The following is a 24,827-nucleotide window of genomic DNA, read 5'->3' as shown; positions in this document are numbered from 1 at the left end:
GTAAACTGTATTATTACTTCATGTTAAAAACACTGCAGGATGAAATCTCATTTTTTTTTCCCTCCGGTTACAAGAAGAAAAATGTCAATGCATGTTTAGAAAAAAAAAAAGTGATTTGTGTTTTCTAAATCCTAAGGCACACTGGAAAACAGCATGATTTAGCCTATTCAACTATTTACATTACAGTAAAGAAAAGCTATTTCAACTACTTTTGCTCACAGAAGCAACCTCTGCATTCATTCAGCTTGGAGGTTTTGTTTTCATTCTTTAACCATGAATTATAATGCTGAAGGATTTATGAAAACTAAGATTCCTGAGCTTCCTGGAAGAGTTTGTTATCTTGTGGGAGAATAACCTTTTATGATGTTAGCAGCATATGACAGACACAGCAATCAATTAATTTCAGTTGGTTTGTCTAATTCTGATATATCTAGCCTGGGAAAGGACTGACATTCTCCTGCTGAAACTTCAGCCCATCTCAACACAAGCAGTGCTGCAGACCACTCCACAGACTACCTGGAGCGCCCCGTTTCATCATAAAAGCAACGTGAAAACAGTCACAATTTGGCAGCGTACCTTACTGTGTGTGCTTTCAAAGCAGATATTCTTACAAAGGATAGAGCTTCCCTTCCCACATCTACTTTGTCCCTACACGAATTCATATTCATATACAGACTCGGGTGGGGGAAACAACAACAGGGAATAATTTGATTTCACTCAGACTTACAGCAGAAAATCCATTTGAATCCACCCCCTTAAATTTCTACTACCAGCTGTAACACGTGAGCAGCATCAGTCAGCTAAACGAAACCACAAACCAGCTGAAGGACTTTAATGGTACCAACTGGCATCTCACACAAGTCTTAGGCGTCTTTAAGACATGCTGCCATGGCTCATGCTTAGTGAACCCAAAGAATGTGTTTTTAGCAAAGAAATGAACAGTCAACCATTAATAAGGTCGAATTGGGCAAAAAAGTGTTAATAAAAAGGTAAAGGAATTAAATCTAGTACCTGGCTGGGTTCTCATCCTGTACGGACACAGGAGGTTTATCAGTGAGCTTCTGTGGTGCAAACTGAGGAGAAGGGGACCTTGATGTCTCCATGCCAGGTTTTTGAAGATACCGATACTTAGAAGATAATACAGACTCAGACCTAAGGTGCGTTTTTTCTTCTAAGTGCTGACAAACATTCTCCGTGGAGGACGCCTGCTGGAGCTGCTGTGGATTAGCACTCTTCAGTTTTCCACTGAAAGCTGCAGGACTCTGACTGAGAGAGGAGTGACTGGCAAATACTTCAGCGGAGCTTGGGGACGAGGACGGAAAGGGCTGGCTGGACACTACCAGGAGAGATTCAGAAGAGGTGCCAAGTGACGGCGCAGAATTATCTGGTCGCCTGTATTTATCTCTTTTAGGTGGTGGCGGCCTCTGAGGAGCAGGTCCACGCTTCTTGTTCAGCAGCACTGGCTCTACCCTATGGTTTTCCTCTCCTTTGCCCTGGGACAGACAGGAGTGGTTCAAGGTCTGTGGCTCAGAGCAGGGGAGATGAGGCAGGCTGCAATCCTTGCTCTTCTCGTTCACGTTTTCCAGAGAGTATCTGTAATCACTGGGCAATGTCCCAGACCTCCCCCGGCCCTCGTGAGGCAGAACCGTAGGCTCTCGTGCTTGCAAAGGTCTGACAGATGCCTTCCACTTGTGGCCTGAATTCTGGTCCAGCTGATCCCTCTTCTCCCGTGGGTTTTCCCTCAGGGCCCCTGTGTCAGCTTGCCTAGAGAGAAGAACATGTCGTTAGTGCGCTGCTGATTTATTTCCTTCAGCGCGAGGCCACCGTACCGATCCAGGAAGCTTGAACACCAAGATCACATCCAACATTTAACACTAACTCCTCCAATCTATGGTGACTGTATGGCACAGAAACATTCTCTCATGTATGGGCGCCTAATCTAACGTGATGAGTCAAAGCATAATGTCAGGCTAAATTAGAGTATGGAGTGCCACAGGATGTGACAAACCTTCAGGTAACCCGAGGTGCCACAGTCTGCACGGCATAGTTAAATGCACAGCACACCTCCAGTGCTGATGTACGTGGCACAGCCAAACGTGCAAATGCCAGTAGAAAACCAAAGTGTCTTGAGAAGAGGAATCCTAATACTAAAATTTAATTCTCCTCTTGCTTCAGTCAGTAACGAAGAGCAGAAAACAAGTTTCTTCTCCATGTGCAAAATTAATACTTCAGTGTAATTTTAAATGTGAATTGGATACCATGAACTTTAATTATGAATCTAGAGGTTGGATTTTTGCGTAACTGGTGAAAAACAAAATGCCTGGAAAGAAAATGTTTGCCAAAGCTAAAAAACTGGGAAAGGGAAAATGAACATCTCCTGAAAAAAAGGCAGAAAAGGAAACTTAGAAAGGATAGCATTTTCCAGTCAGGCTTATTTTAAACTGGAACTTCTTTTGCCCTGTCAGCACAAATGACAAACAATGGCCAAAAAGGCCTTATCTTAGACAGAAATATTTTGGGGTTTATTCCAGTTTTATACCCTCTATTTCTCTAGCCAGGAAAAAGGCTTTTGCAGCTCCAGGCTCGTGATTTGCCACAAGACATGCAGTTCATTTGTGCTCACCAGATGAAGACAAACTGGGAAAGAAACAGGAGGCAGAAAAAAAAATAAAAGTACCTCTGGAGCCCTGAGAGGAGACAGGTTTGCTCTCCACTTAAAGAAGGCTGAAGAGACACTGTGAGCTTAGAAAAGAAGCTGCAACAGAGAAGTAAAAGGCTTCAGAAAGCTTCTACTATAATTTGTGCGACCGATAGCACTGGTCTCTATTTTGAAATAGTAACCCTGTAGATGTGCACTGCCCAAGCTTTCTTTCAAGGGGATTGTGAAAGAGGCATCTTTCTCAGCCTGTTTGTAAAGGAAGGTTTACTTAAATTTTCAACATAAACAGGTTCTCAACCGTACTGTACCAGTTTTAAGAATAAGACTATAGGTGGTTAACTCCAGTGTGCATGAAAACGAAATTTGAGATAAAAGCACATAAAATAAGTAGTAGGTTAAGTCCATTACAAATTCAAGAAGAAAAAAGGTAAGGAGCAATTTCAGATGGCATTACTATTTTAATTAGGTTAAAACAAATATTTAAAATGTAGCATTGAGGGAAGACAACTGATGAAATATGGGTTCTACTTTCACACCTGTATGATCAAATTACAGTCTCAAAATCGTTATTTTTTTAGTCCTTGGACCTGTGATGTTTTAGCACTTATGGAAAAAAAGTTCTATAAAAAACCTGGACATTGTCATTAAACTGCCCGATGTATGGGATTTTTTAATAATTGTACTTCACACTGATTTTCACATCAGTAATAAAATAGCATTGTACTTCCAAGAGAGATGGCTTTTTCACAATTTAATTTCTGAACCATCACTTATACAATCTCTGTCTCTCATGTGAAGTGTTAAATTTTAAAATTCCATTTTAACGGGTCAGCTTTCAGTTTAACATGAATGAGGAGCTGGATACTGTTCAAACTCAGAACTCTTCATATTGCTCTTAACTAAGAGCACTTGGTTCAGACAACTTCGGGTTGTCTGGCAAATTCAGTCAATTCTGTTTTACAAAACAGTATTTATTGACTCCGGTTTTAACACTAGATGAAGGACAGTTTTGTTAAGTAAAATGATGTGAGGCCAGGAAGACCAACACCACTCAGATTTGGTTACATGGTATCTCTAGAGTCAGCTGGTTTTCCCTAGTGAGTTCAATGTAAGCAGAACTGGGCCTGTAAATAGTTCCAGTAATTTTAATGAAAATATTTACCAAATTAAGACTGCAGGCTTTCAGTATGAAATACCATGTTTAAATCAGTGCTTTTCATTGTCTAGATGATCCACGCAGAGCACAATTTTCTCCTAGCTAACCTGTGCTAAAAAAATTCTTCAGGCCTCTCTATTCATATTCACATACATAAGCCAAAACATAAGACAGTATAACAGCCGCACTTGGGTGCACAAAGAATCAAGGGCATGACACAAAATGTCGCAAAGACATAAACTACATGCACTACCTCAGCCAGTTTGGAAAGTATACATTGGACTTTGCATGCACGTCAGGAGCGGGTGTGCTGGTGGAAGCAAACAGGACAGAGTAACCACCGATCTGACACATTTACATATCCAAAGCATGTAACCAAATTTGTTTAATTTTACCCTGGCTCAGAATGAGTGCTTTAGTAGTCCTGTCACACCTTCCAAAATAGAGTAAAAGGAAATAAAGAATCACAGCACAGAGAAATTTAGAGATGCAACATTTGCAAATGTGGAGATAAAATTCAGAAATCACATACGTGCCTTCATACAGCTTCCACAAAATTAATCAAACATTTTGCAGTGCCACAGAAAATGGGTCTGAGGAAAGGTGGCTACATTCAACACTGAGGCTAGTTTGCATTTAGTGTGAGTGGGTCCTCATGCAAAACATGCTTATCACATTATTTTGGAGAGATTTGAGCTTACTGTTCAGAAAGGAGGAAAAGAAAGCAAGCTTCAAGCCCCAGGAGAACACAGTGGCAAGAACCTGCAAAGGTGTTACATTATTATCGATACCAAGAAGTCCACTAAGCTACTTTAAATCTGTTGGTGCTACATGTAACGATATGCCTGTTTTGGAAGTGAGATCCATAGGATTATGCAAGGATATTGTACCACTGAAAGGAACTTATCATTTATAACCAAACATCAAAGTGCAAGACAGTGAGAACAGTTTTAAATCATCTGAAAACATGACAATTGACTTAATTACCACCTTCTTTCTAGATAAAAAAACCAGTCATCATCAAAAACATTAAACTAAATTGTCTTCAAACCCAAAGCTCCCCCATACCCATGATACAATGCCACACTATACCAATGCAAGAGCCTTCCTGATGCAACAGAATCCGGAAAGCTCACACCACATTCCCCATCCCTGGCACGCGATGACATTACAGCTTTGACTGTCAGATAACTTATGTTGCTCACTTCACCTGAACTGCAAAGGAAGTGTCATCAATAGACTCACGCTGTTGATACAAAGTGCTATTCAGTAAGGCTGAGTCTATTACAGGAGGCTAACATGAGCCTTTTCTACTGTACCTGCTCTTGGTATTTAAGGTCTATAAAGGGAATTAAGTATAGGAGCCTTCTATCTAAATGGCGGGGGGAAGAAACCCAAAATATGCTTCTAACTGAAAAAAGAAGAAATTGCTTCATTATGAAAACCGGTCTGCAAGATTTTTAAGAAGCTCTCATTTAGAAGAGGGCTCAGCTCTCCCAGCGGAGGTGTGTGCGGAGACAGGAGGCTGCGCACTCGTCGGCCAGGTGAGCTTGGGAGGAGCTCTGCTCTGTGGCTTGCACCTTCCGCATCGTGGCCGCAGCCACCGAACACAACACCGCCACTTACCACCGTGGGGGTGGAAATGGGTATCTCCATAATGGCACTATGTATTTTCTACCCAGATGGACAAGTACATCCCTCTGTTTCCTTCTGGCTCCGCTAGCTTGGGGCATACATACTCAGGACTGAAATGCAAAGGCCAAGTAAACACCAAGCCAGGGAAATCAACCAAGCCTCCTCTCCAGCCCAGACACCCTAGTCCCCAGCAATAACACAACGGGACATTCTACCAAACCAGAGACAGGTAAGAGTAGTGTAAGCTATTACAATTAAGTTAAACCATGGAGAGAGATATATATATATATACGCACACACACGCGCATACACGCACGTTAATAGGAGCCTGCCAGTGGAGCCAATGAGCAATTACCAAAATGAATCATTACGTATAGATGCCTATCAAAAGGATAACATTTCTGGTTGCCATAAAAAACAACCACAAACCACTTCCTTCATTTGCCCCATACTCAGGATTTGACTAAATCTGGACTCAGAGGTAGAATGATCCAACTGAATATCGTATCTCAACAACTGAAAGTCACTTCGATCAACTCAATGTGTCTGATTTTATCTGTCTGATTTACAGTTTCTTGCAAACGCTTCAGGCCAAGTCAAACAGTGCCACAAGATGCTCCAGCTTTAAAATCCCAGACTAGATAAGCTTTGCAAAAATGCATTAGCCAACATTTGAAAAATGCATCGTTTGTTAAACACCTGACCTCTGTGCAAAAGTTTCACCATAAAACCGAAGCACTGGTATGTAAGCAACAACATGCCCTGCACTAACTTACGGACAAAAGAGAGCAAATGGAGTGGCTGTTTCTGATTTAGCTAAAATTCCTTCTCAAACACTACCACCTACATTGGAAAAAGGCCTTCATACCTGAGTAAGTCTTCTCCATAAGAGTCCTCACCCTACAATAGAAACAACCCCTAGTAATCAAGGTCACAGTTCTGCAGTCCCTTTAAACTGATCTAAATGCAGATATTTTGCCAAAAGAGGCAGTTTCCTTCTCAGTCCACTCTGATTTTGTTTTCCCGCTCTCTCCATTGTATTAGCAGTAGGAATTGTACAGCCCCACAGAAAATTTGATCAAGGAACAGACCTGGCTCAAAATAGATAATTGTGCAGCTTAAAACAATTGTGAAACACAGCCTTTGCTTATGCCAAAACTCTGTTTATAGGCAGAGCCCTCACCGATATGCTACTTTTCCAGCTGTGAACTTTATGTTCTGAAACTATGTTTTCATTGTGTATTTTCCTGGCACTTGGCACAGTGGGATCCAAAAGCATTTCTGCAACAGTCCGCAAATAAAAAGTAGTTTCTTCTACTCAGTACAGTTTTGCTTGAGACCACAATGGGATGCTACAAAGTTGCAACAGGATGCACAGGGTAAGACTGTTGGAAATTTAGGAAAAAGTTTGAGGCCTAATACCACATCTTAATCCATATTGATACGGTCAGTGCAATCTAAAAAATTCAGCTCACCCTAAAGTAGTGCCTACAAGCAAATCACACATTGATTTCGCTGACTAGGGGACCAATTTAGTTACCCAAACATAGGTGTCTCATACCATTTCAGGAACTTTAAAGATTAAAAGGCATCAGTTCCCCAAAGATGTGGCAGCTGGAAGCCAAGTGGGATGCTCTGGGCTATTTCAGGTCTCACTAGACACCTATGTTTAGCCAACTGAATCAGGACCAAGACCTCTATGGATTATAACTTGAGTCAGCACTTCACTCACAGGCAGACATTTTTCTTCTATTAGGTATCTGAATCCTCATCTGAGTCTCACATGCTTTTACTTTCAAAGGCTCCAGCACCCCAAAGGTTTTGAAATCCTCAAACTGGTTTTACTATTGCAATGCCAAGGAGACACTGACACCAGAATGCCACAATTTGGACATCCAATACAAATGCAATTATATTACCAGCGGCCCATTTTTCTGATGAGCACTGTATTTGCTATCATTACTGAGTCAGTACAGCATGCACTATCCACCATACAGTGACACATGAAGCATATTCCAAAGACGCCAAATGAGAGCTTGGACTACAAAACTACTTAGAAATCTTTAAAGACAAATGCATAGAAAAAAGGACCCTCCAGAAAACAAATAATTTAATGGCCACGATGACTGTACCATTACAGTCACTCCAGGAAAAGGCACAGCACATAAGTCACTATGAAGAAGTAGAGCTGTTCATTGCCTTGCTCTGAAGAGACAGATGATGGCAACTAGCAACCCAGAAGCACTCCTGAAGCAAATGTACAAAGCATGTATTAAGAATGAAAAGAGGAATGAATGCTGAATGAGGAGAGAATGCTCTCTCAAAGAAGGAAAAAAAAAAAAAAAAAAGGAAAAGAAAGATAGAAAGATATGTCTTGATATACTTCAGGAGACAACTGAAGGTACAAAACCAGCAAGATATTTCACAAAGTATACTTCATGGCATATCATACTTTCACTACAACCCATTTATCATGACGTGAGTCTTGGTTTTCCAATTCTGTCTCCGAATGCCTGTTAACATTATCTGTGCCTTGATGGCAGCTCTCTGTTTAGTCAGTCACACTAAATACAGCTTAGTTGTTGCACCCAATGTGATAAAGCAAAATGTCACTCTAGCTTAACAACCCTTGCATTATCACCTGGCTTTATCACAGAATGAAACATGATAACAGACACTGCTTGCCAGTCCGTCGATCCCACCAGAATCTCTCCCCTGTCCTGCATGCATGGCAACATACACAGCAATGGGTTTTCAGCTCATGTTCTTTATCTTTCTCAAAATGTTACCTCTCTCCCCATGAAAATCAGAAATAAATTTAACAGACCCACTCTAATTCTGGAGTAGGTAAGCAAAGACATGCTGATGGATGAAATGTAGGCCAGTCATGGGTAACAGCACAACACATGGGCCCACAGTAAAAATCAAATCCGATTAAAATTACATTTCTTATAACAGCATAGGGGCCTTTATGTAGAAGGGAAGAATCTTGTGGGAAAGGGCTGAGGGAGGGATGTTTTTCTTTCCTTAGTTCAGGAAATAAAAGCCCCTCCTCCATTCTGCTGCACATCAAAAACCAATGATAAAAATATTATTTCTTACTTGTTTTATCTATTGCATGCCTGTCCTAGCACACAGGGGATCGCCTGCATGGAAATAAAATGACTTCTGCTCACTTAAGTCAACCAGTTAATATGTTCTGTACTTACACAGTGAATTCAATCATCAGAATATCCCAACAGTATAACAAGAGCCATCATATTACACAAATGGCAACCACTGCAGAGACAAAAGACAACACTATCCAACACTGCTAACAAGGAAATCACAGTCACGTTAAAAAAAGCTCAAATAAAAATGACTGTTTTGTCAATTAATTAAAAAACCCCTACATTCCAGTTGCCACTCCTTTGATTTATTTTCTTTTTTTTTTTACATCTATACTTTTTTCTCCTGATATGCTGTTGCTATTATTATCAAAAACAGCTGCTTGCAGCTGAACAAAAATTCAGTAACAGAACAGAAGCTATAAAATTAAACACTTCGTGAATAACAGCTAGGTCACCTGGGTTTCTCAGGCAGGCACTAAAATGAACACGTAGCTCATCTCTAAAGAAAAAAAAAACAACCCTAAACCAGTTATTTAAATTAATTAGCATGCATATCCACACATTTCAATAGCCATCTTTTCACTCAGAGCCACACTCACCGCTAGCTTCCAATAGTAACATCCAGTTCTCTTACACTCCCAGTTAATATCTCCTGCTGCTGTGGAAAAGGTCTTCGTGCGAGCCTGCACTCACACTAACAGCCTTGCCAGTAAAATAACAAGATGAAAAGCTCTCGCACCACCCCTAGCCGAGAGGAACCCCGAGCCTGGCACCCTGAGCCACAACAACGGCACTGCAGCCCTCAGTCCAGAAAACAAGTATTTTCGAAAGGCACTGCCTTCTAATTCCAGTGTGCATGATGCCAACTGTGAAAACAAAAGCTGCTAAAAACAGCGCGCGTGTGCGAGCATATGCACACAGAGCATCTTAGCTGGAATTAACTCATGTTTTCCTCCTATTCTCCCAACCCATCAGTGAACAGAGCAGTCGATTACGCTAAACAAAATAAAATTATGTACCAAGCATTGCATCGTTCCTAATTTGCTACTGTAGCTTCTGCTGATAGGGACAGAAGACACAGCCTGTACTCAAAGACCTGGAGAACAAAAGAAATACTGTATGAATTAATACTGCAAATTTCTCTTCAGAACTGACAGAAAAAGGTAATTAAGGCGCACGCCTCTAGCTGTTTCTCTCACGCCTTAACACTAAAGACAAGACAATCTTACCAGGATTTACAGCTGTTTACCCATATTCACTGGATACGTGAGCTTTGCATCCTTGCAAATGTGCCAGCCAGTTTGAAAGCCTCGCAGAACTCAATCTGTCTCAACCTCTGTGTCTCATTTACTGTAACGCAGAGGATTTTCAAAGCCATGCCTCACAACAGCTGGCTTGTTTTTGCCTGCTTCCTATGATTGACAAGTTCATACAAGCTCCATCAACTTTAACCTTGATAAGTGAAGGCTTGGTCTGTATTGTATGTTACATCATCAGAAACTTCTGACCTCAGGGAAAAGATCTCAGAGACTTCAAAGCTTTTCCTTTCCCCCGCCCCCATTCCCTGGATTTGGTTATTTAAAAAAAAAAATTTTAGAAGTCCTTTAATTTTTTAAGGGTTTTTCCTTTCATTTGTGAAAATCAGCGACGACAGTTCCACAAGTTTTAAATATTTTAACGGTTTAAAAAGTCCAGTGTGTTGCTAGACTCCTTTCTGAACAACATTCAAATAACCGTGTCTTTAATTTTAGAGCAGAGTCTTCATCAACAGCCCTCCAGCTTGAATTTTTTTGCATGCATTGTGTGTACAGGCGCTCTCTCTTACAGGAGATTCTGCAGGGAAAGAACGAAATGCTTTCATGCTGTATGAGCAAATTACCACCCCCATGCTCCATCTTTAGAAACCAGAGGCATCAAGGCCTTCATCAGAGCAAAGCTCAAGCTCCTTTCAGTTTTTCTACAAGAACACATTAAAGACTTAATAGAGAAACTGTGGCTAAGGCTTCAATATGCATTAAAAGATCATTTTAAAGATGACCACTTTAGGAGGAAAATGTTATTTAAACTGCATGCAAAACCACATACAGCAGTTAGATATTATGATACAGCAGATATCCAGTTAATATCCTCTCCTAAAGTTTTTATATCTCCCAAAGCTGTCTATTTGATTTCAAGATAGAGAAAGAATGACTTCAAGAAAACTCACCCATTTACATAATACAACATAACTGGTTAACAGACTGTAGCAAGTCTGGCTGGCCCATGCAGAGAAATGGAAGTTATAGCTGTCACATTACTTTTTAGCACAAAACTTTACTCAAATTTACTGGCATAAACAGTCTCCTGCGTGACAGCAAATCACAATCCATACTGCCTAAGGGCTTATAGCAGAAGGTGAACATTTCACAGGCTAGCTTGTAGTACCAGAACACCATAAAGCCACTCCATATGTTAGAAATATATGAACCGCTGCACTGAGGAGACAAATCAGTCACCTATTTCCAAAGACGCTCTTCATCAAGTAACTTAGGGGAAAATAAGATCTATAATACATCAGCATGTGATGCTTTTACAAGCATAACCACTGGAGACTATATATTATATTATCTCTAATCTCCCTACTCAGCTGTTATCATTAAAATAGCCACAAGGCGACAGCTGGATTTCAAGCGATGCAACAAAAACTCAGTCTTTAGACAGTCTTCATTCTAATCCTCTTTCCAGGGAAAGCAGTGAAACTAAACCAGAACACAAAAATGGACTGCTGCTTACAAAATGATCTCTGTTTCTTTCTCCACAAAGTTTTTTGTGTGCTGTTCCTCTCGCCTGCCCCAAAATCCAGTACCTCCAGAATGAGCTAGGACTTCTCCCAGCTTCTCAGGCTTGGTAACACTCACCGTTGGGGGCAGGGAAGGAAACTTTCCGTAAGAAGAAACTACCCTCCAACACTTCCTTTTATCAGACCACAGTGGCCTCGCATACCCCTAGCTGTCACTGCATGCACAATGGAGAACAGATGTGCCAGCAGCAATTAAGTGAAAGGAACTTCACTCAGTAATAAGAAGCTGAAAGAAGGAAAAAAGGGGGTATGTGAGGTGGGGTAGCTGCCCTCAAGTTTAGGAACAGGAGTTCAAAATTCACCTAACAAAGGCAGAGGGAGAACCGCACTTTCAAGGGTATGGAGAATGAGCAAATTGGATCAGGGAGAAACAGGGCTACATGACTGTAACATACTGTAAACCAAACCCAGGCTTTGGAGACAGTCCAGCACCCATTTAATGACATCCAGCAGCCGCTGGTGAGCCATAGCAGAGCATCACACCGACCTGTAGGACGTGCACCTGACAGCCGCAAGAGGCTGAGCACCGCTAGGAGAGTGAGGGATGGGAGGGCAATGGGGGGACCCTGCCTGGTTTAGCACTCTTGTTTGGCCACAACCACTCCTCGATCCCAAACTAGTGCATTTGGGATGCTCTCAAAGAACCATGCATCTCTCAGCTCAAGCAGCCTGAAAGTTTTAAAATGGGCAGCAGGAGGAAGAAAAAAACTTAAAGTGGGACAATTTATCATGCAACTCCTGCCTTGATCTTGAAGTATGACAAGAATCTGGTTCAAAACTTTGCTACTATGAAGAGCTACCCTGTGCCAGTGGCCATATGTATTTAGATTAATCATTCTTGAAAGATCAAGAATCCACACTGTGGTATTTAATTTTGAAAAGGGCACTTACATACATGAGAGGAATATTTTTAAAAGGAACAAGCCAGATGGTATAATGCTAAGAGATAACATGTGACAGAAGATACAATATATGAAACTCAGAAAATGCATAACACCTACCAAGAAACCCAGAAGACCACCCTTTTTCCTTCCCTCTCTCTGTCCCCTCCAAAGGCTGAATTAAACCCTAATACAAGGACATCCACCAGAGAACTAAAGTCTTACCCAAATGAGGAAAATCCAGAACTATTCTAGCAAAACAGATGTATAAACACAAAAAAGGGGGTGTGGGTGGGGGTGGGGAAGGTGGAGGTACAAATTCTTAAAGATGTTAAAAGAAGAAAAAAAAAAAAGGGGTGGGGTGGGTGGGGCATTTTTCAAACACAGGTATCTGCCAGACAGATTATAGGGCCAAAAATACAACAGTGAGAATAAAAAGAAAAGAAAGCCACAGCACAAAATTGACATGGACTCCACTTCACATCTCCGTAAGCAAAGAACAGCCTATGCGGGAATTATTCTCAGATGCTGTCCACCATTAAGTGGGTAGTCATGAGTTTCCTGGACTATATGACAATCACCTGAAACTCCCACAGGAAATTACTGAAATAGCAGCTGTGATGCACAACTACCCATTCCTCTGACACCCGGGCAACTGCTTGAGCAAAGTGACACATGCAATGTTTGGGGAGGGAAGGTATGAGGGTGTTGGAGAGGGAACAAGAGAAAGAGAGCAAGAGTAAAAAAAAACATATTCATTATGAATCTGGAGAACTTTGGAACCATAAACTTAATTAAGCAAACAGGTAGAAATTCTACAAAGAGATTCAGCAGCTGCACTAACTAGTGTGTTAAAATGACAAAGAAAAGCCACGTCTCAGATGCATTACTGTTCTTACGAAGAGTCACTACACACGTGGACAGCAGTGATCTGGATGACAGAGACTATTTTGATTTTTAGAAGATTCTTTCAAAAAAAAAGAATTATCCTCACCACAGGCTCTTAAAGATTTGACTGCCATGGGAGAAAGTCCTCTCTTGCATCATCACATGATTAACAGAACTGGTTAGATCTAGGTGATTTACAAAAGGGGTAAAAAAGAAGATGGCAACAGTTGCTGCTGTGAGGAAATTATTCTGAGTAATAAAGACACAAGCTGAAGATTTCCCACCATTGAGCAAATGGGCCATAAAACAACAGATGAAATTCAAATTTAATAAATGCAAAGTAACCCACAGGATAGCTTTTCCTATACCTCAAGCAACATATACAATGATGTATAACTGAAATTCCTGCTACGCAGGAAGGGGAAGGAGGATTTAACAGACCGTTCTATGAACATATCATCTCTGTACTCCAGAGGAGTTTAAAAAAAAAAAAAAGAAGCAAAAAGTCAATATATTACTTTTTGAATTCATAGTGCACCCTAACGTTGTTGCAGTTCTGCTGCTGCTCCAAAAGGAACATACAAGAATGTGGAAAGACACAGAAGAACAGGCAAAGGATGGGCAAAGCCTTACAACAGCTTTCACAGATGAGACACCCCACATGCTCCCCACAGAAGTAGTGGTTTTTCTCACAACACATCAGCACAAAAGGCTATGGATGTCAAAAGTTGATGCTGGTCCAAAACCAGTTAGACACTTTTCTGAAAGAAAAAGTCATCAAGGGCTGTTAACCACAAATACCTAGGACTGCACCTAGCATGACTATTCTTAAGCAACTTCATTTATCAGTGATTCAAGGTTACACTATCTCAAAAGCATGATATTTATTTAGCTGTTATTAGTCAGTCACACACACTAGTATACTGGAAAGACAGTGGTTCATGGCAATGAAACTTCTACCGATTTACGAGTATCTTACAGAAATCTAAGGAAGACGAAAGGTGGCAGGGGACTCCTAATACACGAACAGATGCTGCTGGACTCTCTCCTTTGTTGCCTCTATATGCCTGGGAAGAGCCACAGAAGCATTTTCCCAGTTTCAGACACAATATAAACTTTGAAACAGCCCAAGACTGTACTGCATCATCCACTAGTCCATATGATACATACAATGACATCATTGGCAAAAAAGTGGTCTGAACAGATGCCTTAAAAATCCTATCTTAATGATAAAGAAATGCTAATGTAAATAGAAGGGCTTCAGTAGTTCATGTTCTTGAAGTCTTTGTTAACAGCTAAGAGCCTGTGAGGATGCACGTTGGCTCTCCTGCACTTCCTCCAGATGACAACAAATAGCTGCACACAGCTTGCTGGAAAGGGAAAACTGCAATTTATTTTTTAATTTTAACTTTATGCAAGAAGGCGTTTTCACATGGAAATTCATTATCATTAGGAATTCAGATATCTGAAGCATTACTTCAACCAAACTGGTATGTTCTGGCAGCATGAAAAGCATGTTTTCTTCTCTCTTTAACTCAATAATTAATCTCCCTCAAAAAAGAGCACTTAAACCTTTGTAACTGTCTTTATTATGCTTAAATTGGCTGTAAAAAGAGGACACTTCACTCTATAAGCTCTTGAATAAAATGAATGTAGAAATTGTTAGTACGCTGCACAATAGATAAAAAGTAATCATGCATGTTTTACAATTAATTTCCTATAAAATACTACTTGTTAGGTCATTCTATACTTAGGAAACTGATCGGAAATATTTCTTTATTTTAGAAGACTCTACGTGAAAAATAACAACAGCTGTAGGTCAAGTGTAGAACAGAGAACGTAGACCTCTTTTGCACCATAAAATGTTGACGCTTGTTAATACTTGCATGAAGTGTTTGCCAAAATAATTCTTCACGGATTTGTAAGGAAGCAGTTGCCCAGGATTACACCGTTTCTTCCTCCAGAAGAAAAGGGAGGAAGGTGAAAACATTTTGCTTATATAGTTTTGGTTAGAACATCAAACTTGGGCATTTAGGTCAACTTTGGCATCAAGAATGACTTTTACTTTGGTTTTGTATGGTAAAGGCTGTTCCTCTGCCTTCGGGAGCTGAGATAAGAGCAACTAGTAAGGCACGAAAGGTCTAAAGTAAACGTCGTCTAGTGTTTAATTAGAGTTGAGTCATGCTGTGGTCCCATACTTGACATGCACATGCCCTTGTACTTGACACCTATTAAATGTTGAAAGATTTTCTGCAACCTGTGATCTCATAAATCCTTTTTTGCTTTTTGAAATTATGTAATTTTCACAGATGTTGCAGAAACAAATTAATAGAGATACAAGTCAAATGTTCTTAGAAAGTAAACAAGATGAATGGCTGTGAACATCACTAGTAGATGACAATTTTAAGAATTAGATCATAAAGCACTATTCTTTTGATGCAGAATGACTTGTATGTGTGCTGTGTCATCCTGCAGGAAGCCACAGATTACAGGCCAGAGCGCACTTTTCCATCCTTAACCTTTTGAAGGGCTATGCCGGTGTAGAAATTGTGGAGACATCTATAGGGAAGTTAATTATATAAACAGCACATGTCATTCCACAAACACAAAGAGACCCATAACACTGTTAAAGCAGTCCTAAAGTTAAAAACATATTTAGAATTACATCAAGGCTCAGTGTAAAAATATTCAGCTCATGTCAGATGACTGTTGACATGCCTGTAAGCTTATCACAAGAGTGGCCTGGTTCATGCATGAGACACGATAATGGCTACTACAGACCACTGCTTTCTCTTCCTATAAAAATAGTAGTCCAAGCTATAGAATACTGCAATTCGGAATAACATGTTGTAGCTTTTCTGAAAAGGGAGATGAAAGAACCTGAATTCATTGGAAGAACTCACTTATCTCAGAGGGGGAAAATATTGCCCAAAGATGAAAGGAGTTCACAAATTATCTTCATCAACTTTAAAAAACCCCCAACTTTCAGAAGGAATGTCAACTTAGGTTTTGCAACTGTGTGCTAAAAAAGAGCACCAAAAAAATACTGTAGCAAAATGAACGAGCAGCAAAAAGCCCAGGAGAAAACAATTGCTTATCGAGCACTTTTTTTCTTTTCTCGTTTTTAACTGTTACAATACTCCAGTCCTTTTTCATTCTAGATTCAGTGCATTCAAAAGACTCATATTTGTCCTGAAAATAATGAGGGAAGCTGTAACAGTAAACATTCAAAGTTCATTTAAAACTGAAATTATTCATTTTTTTTCAAAACAACTGGAGGGGAGGGAGGCCAGAGGCACCCCGTAGCATTGGACAGTCTCTAACCCAGAGAAGTCACCCATGGACTCCACAGCTGGCTCTCAGCTTGGGTCCCTGCACATGTAACCCACATGAACGCTGTAGGGCTGCTCCTGTGTCCAGTATGGTCACATTGGCTTTGGTAGCACAAAGGCAAATGGAGCGCACAGGCCTCAGTAGCACAAAATAAGGGCCATCCCCCATATAATCTGAACCCAAATTTTCAAAGAAAAATATTAAATGTGACAACAAGGAAGACCTTAGGTTTGCTTAATATTCATGTTCTAGAATACACCACAGATTAGGTAGATTTGCTAGCCATTTGCAGATTGCTAGCTTTTAAAAGGAAGAAACTAAATACCCTTAGGGCAGCTCAAAAATCATAAAATCAATTCATGTCACGATGAGTCCAGTCCCTTTTGAGCACAGGGTCAAAAGAAAAAAAGAGCACATGGAAATACATATTCTTTCCCAGAGGACAGCTATTCATCATTATGTGGTGGTAGTTCACAACACAGGAATTAAATGCCTAAATGAGAGATTTTATTTAGTCAGTTTTTTTTTTTAATACAGAAGACATATAAGCCCTCTGCATAACACAAATACTGAGGGAAAGACTGCAAGAGACAATTTTACAAAACTTCCTGTGATGTGGTGAAATGGCCAAATATGGCATCTGAAATAATATGTCAAAATAGGTATTGGCTTTAAAAAATAAAAAAGGAGAAAAAAGAAAAGAATTTATTGCAGCTGGTGCCCAGTCATGTGATATTCATGGATGCTGTGATTATAAAGCAAGAATTGTGCTGCACAAACACTGCTAAAACGCTGGCGTAGGAGTATTATTCACATGCTTTTGTGACTAGGGTTCAGCACTGGTGGATGGAAATCATTTTACTTGTCCAGAGATGCTGTCTGCCTACAGAAGCACGTCTGCTCCCGGCTGATTGTGCTGCCACCTCCCCCTCTCCCTTCCCTCCCCTCCAGCCCAATCTCCCCTCCACGCGCGTGCGCACACCGGCGCACACATTCACACCCTCATGGGCTATTCATTTTGAAATCACTACAGTGAGTACAAAGGGCTCCAAAGAATTGGAAAAATAGCAGATGGTCTCTTCAGCTGGGCCATAAGCAATGCAAAATACAACCGTATAAAACCACAAATAAATACTGATTTTTTACGAGCTTTTATGGTCATGCCTAGAGTATGTGCTTGCTACAGTTCATAATTTTCTCTCCCCTTGATAGATTAATACCACTTATAGAACTGAGGAAAGCCAAAGAAATTATTTTTCCTATATGTGTGTTTCTTCTGTTACAAAAAAAGGAGCTATCAAACCTGGCAACAGCAGTGTGTGCACAATCCCAGTTCAGCTGCCACTTAAGCAGCCGCAGTATCAGCAATCACTAAAATCACTGCTTACATTACAACGGCTCTGGCAAACTGTGGGCCAGGAGGAGGGCACCCCTCTGCATGCTAGACATTTAAGGACTTGAACCGCATTGTGCGTACAGTCATACATTTGAAGAGAGTCTGAAAATATTGTACAGTTTAATTAAAACATGAATTAACAGAGAAAAGTAGAGCTTATCAAATGGGAAAACAACTTTTGGTGGTTTCTGTTCATGTACTGCATTCTGTAAAGGCACAAGTAAAGAAAAGTCAAATTCACAGCAGTACTGTGTTCCAGTAGCACGCTGTCTTTGCCAAGGAGAATACTGGAAAACTCAGGTTTGGGAAACCTCAAAAGCATTCCCTCCCCCCGCCTTCCCCGACCAAAAACCTGTAACTGATAAATATGAAAAATATCTGAATCGTTTCATGCACACTAATAAGAATCATCTGGCTTCAAACAAACTGTAATACACTCAACACTTGACAATTTCTTCAAGCTCACCCTAGAGTCCCCATAAATTTCAGTCCCACCATTAGTTCTATCATGCACGTTGAAGTATGTGGGGAGAAAGAGGGAAACAAGGGAAAAAAGCATTGCAAAAAACTCTGAAACCATCATAGCAAAGCTTCCAGTTTGTGTCAGGAAAAGATGAGATCAGAGTTGTCACAAGAAATCTCTTAAAGCCAGAAATCAAGAAATACTTACCTTACAGTGCAGTTCCTTTCATCTAGACTGTTAACATTAGAGAAAATACGCTTCCCATCTTCCTTTAAATCTTCTGCTTCTCTCCTTACTTCAACTGAGACTTCCTAGAAGTGGTTTATAGCACAAGTAAGACACCAAGTCATCATGTTTCAGACTGCCAAAAAATCTATGATTATGGAACCTCTTATTTGTGGGTTTGCTCTGTTTGAATATACATGAAGTCAACAGCATAGCATGTCTTAAGCTTGTTTGGTTTTAAGTGGTACAGTATGCTATGTGACCTCTTGCGCAGCACTACCGACCTGGCTGTGCTCGACTTTGCTGATCTACAGAAGAGCTTAACATTTATATAAACCATCGCAACTTCCATTTGGCAAAGACAAAGAAAAAAAAAAAAAAAGCAGCAAAGAAGTTACAGTAGAGTTGCTCGCATTTTAGAAGAGGCAAGTACGCACCAGCTTTTGAATCCCTGAGTGTGTACTTCAGTTTCTCAGTAAAACACACAACATCTCTGTTCCAGAATTTTATTATCTCACTATCTTCAAACAACCACACCCAAAGCATAGCTTTGCATTACAAACACTGAACCTACAGGAAATTTAATTGCGCATTAGCACTGGAATAATCTGAATCATATATGTGAAAGAACATCTTTATTTACTTCAGTCTGTTATAAGCATCTTCAACGTGCTTATCACCATATTTTCCAGGTGCCTAAACAGGTGTCTGCTTTTTGCCCCAGGAGGCCTATACTGAACTTAAAGGCACTGACTAATAAACCAGAAATGCATACATGGAATAGATTATATGCTGATTTTTCTGCTGGGTAGGCAATTATTTAATAATTTAGTTAATTTAATTTTCAAAATAACTTCCAGGTGAATATTTCCAGTGCTTGGAATCTCTACCCTAGTAAATTATCTGCATATCTAAGTCTGCACGTAGAGTTCAAAAATAACTTTTGCAAAACTTAAAGACACAAAAAAACTTGAAGAAACAGAATTCACAACTTTTACAGATCAACATATTTTGTTTCTTTTTCAGCTATTCTCATTCTACTCCCTGTATGTACACTCACACAGAGGTGCTGTCTGGATGTGTATGTATGCAATGTTTTTACCAAGAGGAAAAAATACTGTAGAACTACATTGCCTCAGTTCTTTTCTTGCAAAAGATGAAGTTCAACATAGGTTGAACACACTGTGAGTCCTTATATATATCAGGCCATCTTGTAGCAGCTTGAACAACACCTTTTAAAGAGAGAACTCAAGAGACTTGGTTTCTCTGTTTACTTCCTCTGCCACCTGCCACCCATTCCCTGGCCCTGCTCAGTTAAAAATTAACTTAATATTTACTTGCAAGTTGAACAGATATTTGGCATCTCTCTAAGGAATAAACGTATACCTCTTAAATCAAGCAAACTGACATAAAACACTAAGCAGTTTCATTTGTTGCTGTAGTGTAGCTTTAACATTAGCAGGCATATTTTTAATCTCTAAACTTTCTTAGGCAGAAGTTTTGTCCTATGTACCTTTTGCATCATGGAAGTTCAGAAGAAAAGAGGAAATCCACAGAAAATTGTTAGACCATTAACAAAATTGGAGAAACGCAGACATTATTCTCCCTTGGAACATTTTTCTTCATAGTTTAAGAGAACTAAAAGCCTTAAAAGGAAAAGGCAGCCACACCAATGAAGAAATAACTCTGGGTAAAGATTGCTTTGATCCTCCTATACCTCTGCTGTAAAGAGGAGGATATTATCAAATGAACTGGGTTGTTTTCTTCCATGTGGCTACAACACACAAGGAATTACTTGATCCAGTTGCTCTTTGCTACACTCAATTCCTGTGCAATACAAACTTTGATCTTCTTAATTTCACTTGAGAGCTACCTATAACAATTATTCCCTTACTGACAAAAGCCAAACACCATACTACTTTGTGTTTCTAAACTAGAAATTTTCATAAAAATTATTTCTTTCCCCCTCGACCACTCTCCTGCCCCCTCATCTCAGGCAATATAAAGAATAACATGGAAAAAAACCTTGTACCTGTTTGTAGAAATCAGTAGAAGGGGATGATCTAGACCTCTCATGTGTGTACTGGGGTTTCTCATGTTGTTCATGGCCTGCGTCAAGGATATTATCGGCTGAGTGGTACCTTCCTGAGCATCTTGGCTCTATCGGCTTCCGCTGCTCCTTCCATGATGCCTGATACTCTGCAAAGGTTCCCAGGCGCTGTGGCTGTTCAGATTTCACAATCCTATCAGCAGCCTTATTGCTGCTACTATGGTGGACGTTATCTTTTGAAGCATGTGCAGTTTCAAGTCCAATAGAGGCTGCCCGACCTCTTCTCTCATACCATAACTCCTCTCCCTCTTGTCCACTGTGAGCCTTCCTATCTGGCCTCTCAGATAGACCGTGGGGAGCTGGTTTCTGTGCAGATTTCCTATATGCAGGCTTACTTGTTTCTTCAAAAAATTTCCACCTGTCTGCAAATGAGCCCAGGGCTTCTTCAGATGTGTTTGGACGGCAGCAAGCACGGCACTCATCCTCTGACATCCCCACCTCATTTATCTTCTCCGGTTCAGAGTAAGACTTCAGTTTTTGCTCTGTTGTGAACCTCTTCCTGGCTCCGATGCGAGAAACGTGATGACTGCCACTCCCTGTAGGGTTCGGTTTAGCTTGTGTAGCCTCGAGGAATCCAGACACATCTTCAGAAATGAAAGCCAATAATGAAGAGTTGTAACTACCAGTTTTCTGCTTGGGTGACCTGGGGAGATATTCAGCAGGGCTGGGCTCTAAGTCCCGCCGTTTGAAGGACGTCGCCCGCAGAACCCTGGCCTGTGCTTCCTTGAGGTGATCTTTGTAGGTGCTGGTAAAGTTAGTGTCTGGGGAGGCGGTGACATTTTCTGCTGAATCTGGCTTCCAGGTCTCATTGCAATCCTCTGTTTCAGATGACCCTACTAATGTAGCAGTGCTTCTACTTTTCTGCAGCTTCGCTCTTCTCATTTGGATCTCATTTCTCAGGGTTGTTGCAAAACGATCACTCCTTCGTGCCTGTTTAGACAAGTGAGTGTCAAATGGGGCCTGTCGCTCTGTTACTGCTTCTGGGCTGTTGTCAGACTGTTTTTTCCCTTCCTGAGCTAGAGAGTGCAACATTGGGGTCTTCTGTGGAGAAATCTTGCTACTCTCATCTTTCCCCCACCTAAAATCTTTCTGAGCAGATCTGTTTTCAGTGGTAAGGACACAGCCCTTTACATACTCCTGTTGACCGTACCTAGTTTCACTTTCCTCAGAGCTGCTCTCAAAGGTTTTATTTTGTCCAGACTTTTCAGTATGATTGGGTTTTTGAGCTTCTTCTAGTACAGCACTCCTAGCATCCCCGTCTCTGTCCACTGGGTAATGACTACTGTTCTCACACCCTTTCAGCGAAGATTCAACAGATAGTTGAGGTAGATAGTATTTTGGTTTTTGGACCATTGTGACAACCGCAGGATTTTCATGAGGTCCAAGCAATGCATCAGTCCCCACTGCAGGTTTCCAGCTGTCATCCTTGAGTTGTAGTGGCTTAGAGCTTCCCTGAGCAGGCTGTTTTGCTGTCACACAATAATAGCGACTCTGTCCAGTGTTGTCCACCTTCTGTTCAGCAGCACTGTTCGAAGAAGAGGAATTGTTGAGCAGACTGGCTTGGTTTGGACTGTAGCCATGAAAATGATCTGTAGGTAACTCCTGAATGCCACTACAGGACAGATAATGTTGCTGATCTTTAGGCGCAGCTAAGATTCTTGCATTGTTAAAAAAAGTGCTTTCATCACTGTACTGGTGCTGGTGGTGGTAACTGTAAGTAGGCTGTGCAAACCGAACATCAGTGCTGGACAAGGATGATTGCAGTTTGTTCACAGTTCCTGTATTACTATTGTACCTTTCACCAGTTGAAGAAAAAGTGTGTTCTGAACTGAGATCACATTTATAATTTGAGCTGCTGACCCTCCTGTCACATGCTCTGGAGGGCCACCGCTGCTGCTCCACAGTTTCCAAGTTCCAGTCACTCCTGGGCTGAGACCGGTTCAGGGCTGTAAAGTGCTGTGGGCTGGCAGCCTCTGAGTACACAGGGCCATGGGCTTTCTCATGGCCTTTGGTAGCAGCAAAGCTGTCACTACGAAGAGGTGGAGGTGGTGGGGGAGGAGATGAAGACTTCTTCTTATCAGGAACATACCAGACAGGTCCAAAACTGGATCTTCCAGAGCTAGTGAGCTTGCCATCAACCTGCTCCTCTATTCTAAGACTTTTGTTGTTCTCATATTGGATGGGAGTTGGCAAATACCCAGGTTTGTCCTCTATTCCACTGTTGTCATTCAAGAACTGGCCAGACTTGTTTCCATGCTTAGCAGTCTCCCAGTGGCCTACTTTGTATAGCATGTTCTCTGTTGAGGAAGTATCTGCATTGGATAGAGTGTGGTCAGGGGTACTAGAACTTGTGGAGAAAGACCCATAGGCTGAATCCCGCTTACTCTGGCTCCCTAGATGATCAATGCTACTATTAGACCTTGCAGAAGAAAGTCTTCCATACTGGGCTACTTGTGGAGTGTGGTCCCAGCTGTCCATACTTCCCAAAGAGCTGAATTGGTCAGAAGCGCGATGTAGACTTGACTGATCCCATGAGTTTGACAGGTCATGAGAAGAACAACTACAGTAGGAAATAAACAAAAAGCCTCAGCATAAATATACCAGTCAAAAATGCCATGTAATTACAAATATATATAGCCACCAATTGTACTAATAATGGTTAAGATCCATCTACGTAACAGTTACTCAGGAAAAACAATCTAATAAAATCGGAAGTTTGAACACAAAGTTAGGGCTTTATATCTTTATACTCTGCCACTGATTCAAAGCTTGAAACCTTAATAACTAACTCAACCTCTCTTTGAGTTTACCAATAGGTAAATAAACATTTGTCTCCTTGAAGGCTCCCCTCTCCCTCTGCAAATCATTGTTTTTGCTGACTTTACTTTTAGACAAATTTAGTTTGAGCTCAGTTAGCTCCCTCTTTCCCAGGTCAAACACCAACTTATTTTCCAGGCACCCTGATTCTTCCAGCTATTAAACTCACTTACTTCCCTGTTCATCTCATGATGTTCATCATGTTCAATCTCACTCTAAACTTCTTCACCCCATAAAGTTAATCCCTTGTCCTGCTTATCCAAACCTACTCATTCATTTAAAATATTAATTTCTAAATGGAGGTTCACTAAAAACATTTGCCTCAAATGCCACCATTTTACTTCTGAGCCTCTACATGCACCTTGCCAATATGGTTTCAAACCACTCTCCAGTGTACACCCTTACAACAATGCCATTCAATTCCACCCAGTTCCGCAAAACACTAACAGGAGAAAGTCAGGAGGAGATGCCAGAGCAACGTAAGCTCTGCAAGGCCAAAACTAAACTTCTGACCTTCCTTCAAGAGTCCTCACTGCCACCAGTTCCTCTCCGACACTCCTTCTTCTATGAAAACATCATTTAGACACTGTACTTTCTCTGGATCATTTGCCTAGGACACTGTTTCAAAATCTTGCTGCTTCTGTTGTTTTCCTACCCAATCAGTTTTGTTTGCTTTCTTTCTCCTCTTTTGTATCTTTCACAGCACCCGCCTCCTGTCAATCCAATGCACTGATGCTGAGATGGTAAGTCTTTCCAGTTATTCTCAATGCATCTCCCTGTTTGAACTTCACTGGCAGCCCCTGCTTTTATATATCAAATTCAAGTTCTTGCCCTTGCATGCAAAGCCCCTTGGTAGAAATCCCAGAATCATTCCACTTCCCTGTAGCTATAATTATCTGAAGCATCTATCAAATCTTGTACAGTAAAGAAACCCATGAAAGCTAGCAATGAAATTAGATTAGTCCACATAAAAACCACAAAGAGTGATATAGATCTTTTTTTTCTGTTAAAAATATAGCAAAGGTCAACTAAACAGCTCTCTGGAATTCAGTATTAACATAAGAATTGCTTTTTTTCCCCCCTCTATTACTACAGCCTGTGTAACTTTTTTTATACAACACGGTCAAAAGCAATTTATGTGAAGTAAGAAAAGGTATACCTTGTGCTTATTTTCTAAAAGCATTTTATTAACAAGATACACTAGCATTGGCCTCATCTTGTGGGTTTTTTGTTCTTTCATTCTTCTATTTTCAGCATTTTAAAATGTTTTGCTGAATACTAAGAAAGGTATTAATTGTCTTCTTAGGCAGGTACT

General features: G+C 40.7%; 1 protein-coding gene across 4 annotated transcripts in view; it reads right to left on the bottom strand.

The window, feature by feature from the left end:
- The window catches only part of SHROOM2 (shroom family member 2), a 124,992-nt gene that overhangs the window by 15,014 nt on the left and 85,151 nt on the right, over positions 1-24,827 (bottom strand). For 3 of the 4 annotated variants that reach the window (XM_075095136.1, XM_075095110.1, XM_075095118.1), the window contains 3 exons: positions 20,618-23,255; positions 18,568-18,671; positions 1,012-1,764 (listed from right to left, as the gene is read on the bottom strand). In XM_075095136.1, the coding sequence (XP_074951237.1) occupies positions 1,012-1,764; positions 18,568-18,671; positions 20,618-23,255 (3,495 nt within the window). The remainder of the gene's footprint in view (positions 1-1,011; positions 1,765-18,567; positions 18,672-20,617; positions 23,256-24,827) is intronic. The other variant, XM_075095127.1, reaches the window with a different exon arrangement.

The sequence above is a fragment of the Phalacrocorax aristotelis genome, chromosome 1 (assembly GCF_949628215.1).
Source record: "Phalacrocorax aristotelis chromosome 1, bGulAri2.1, whole genome shotgun sequence".
NCBI lineage: Eukaryota > Metazoa > Chordata > Aves > Suliformes > Phalacrocoracidae > Phalacrocorax > Phalacrocorax aristotelis.
Note: the sequence above shows the minus strand (reverse complement) of the source record. Positions and strands in the feature narration are given on the sequence as shown.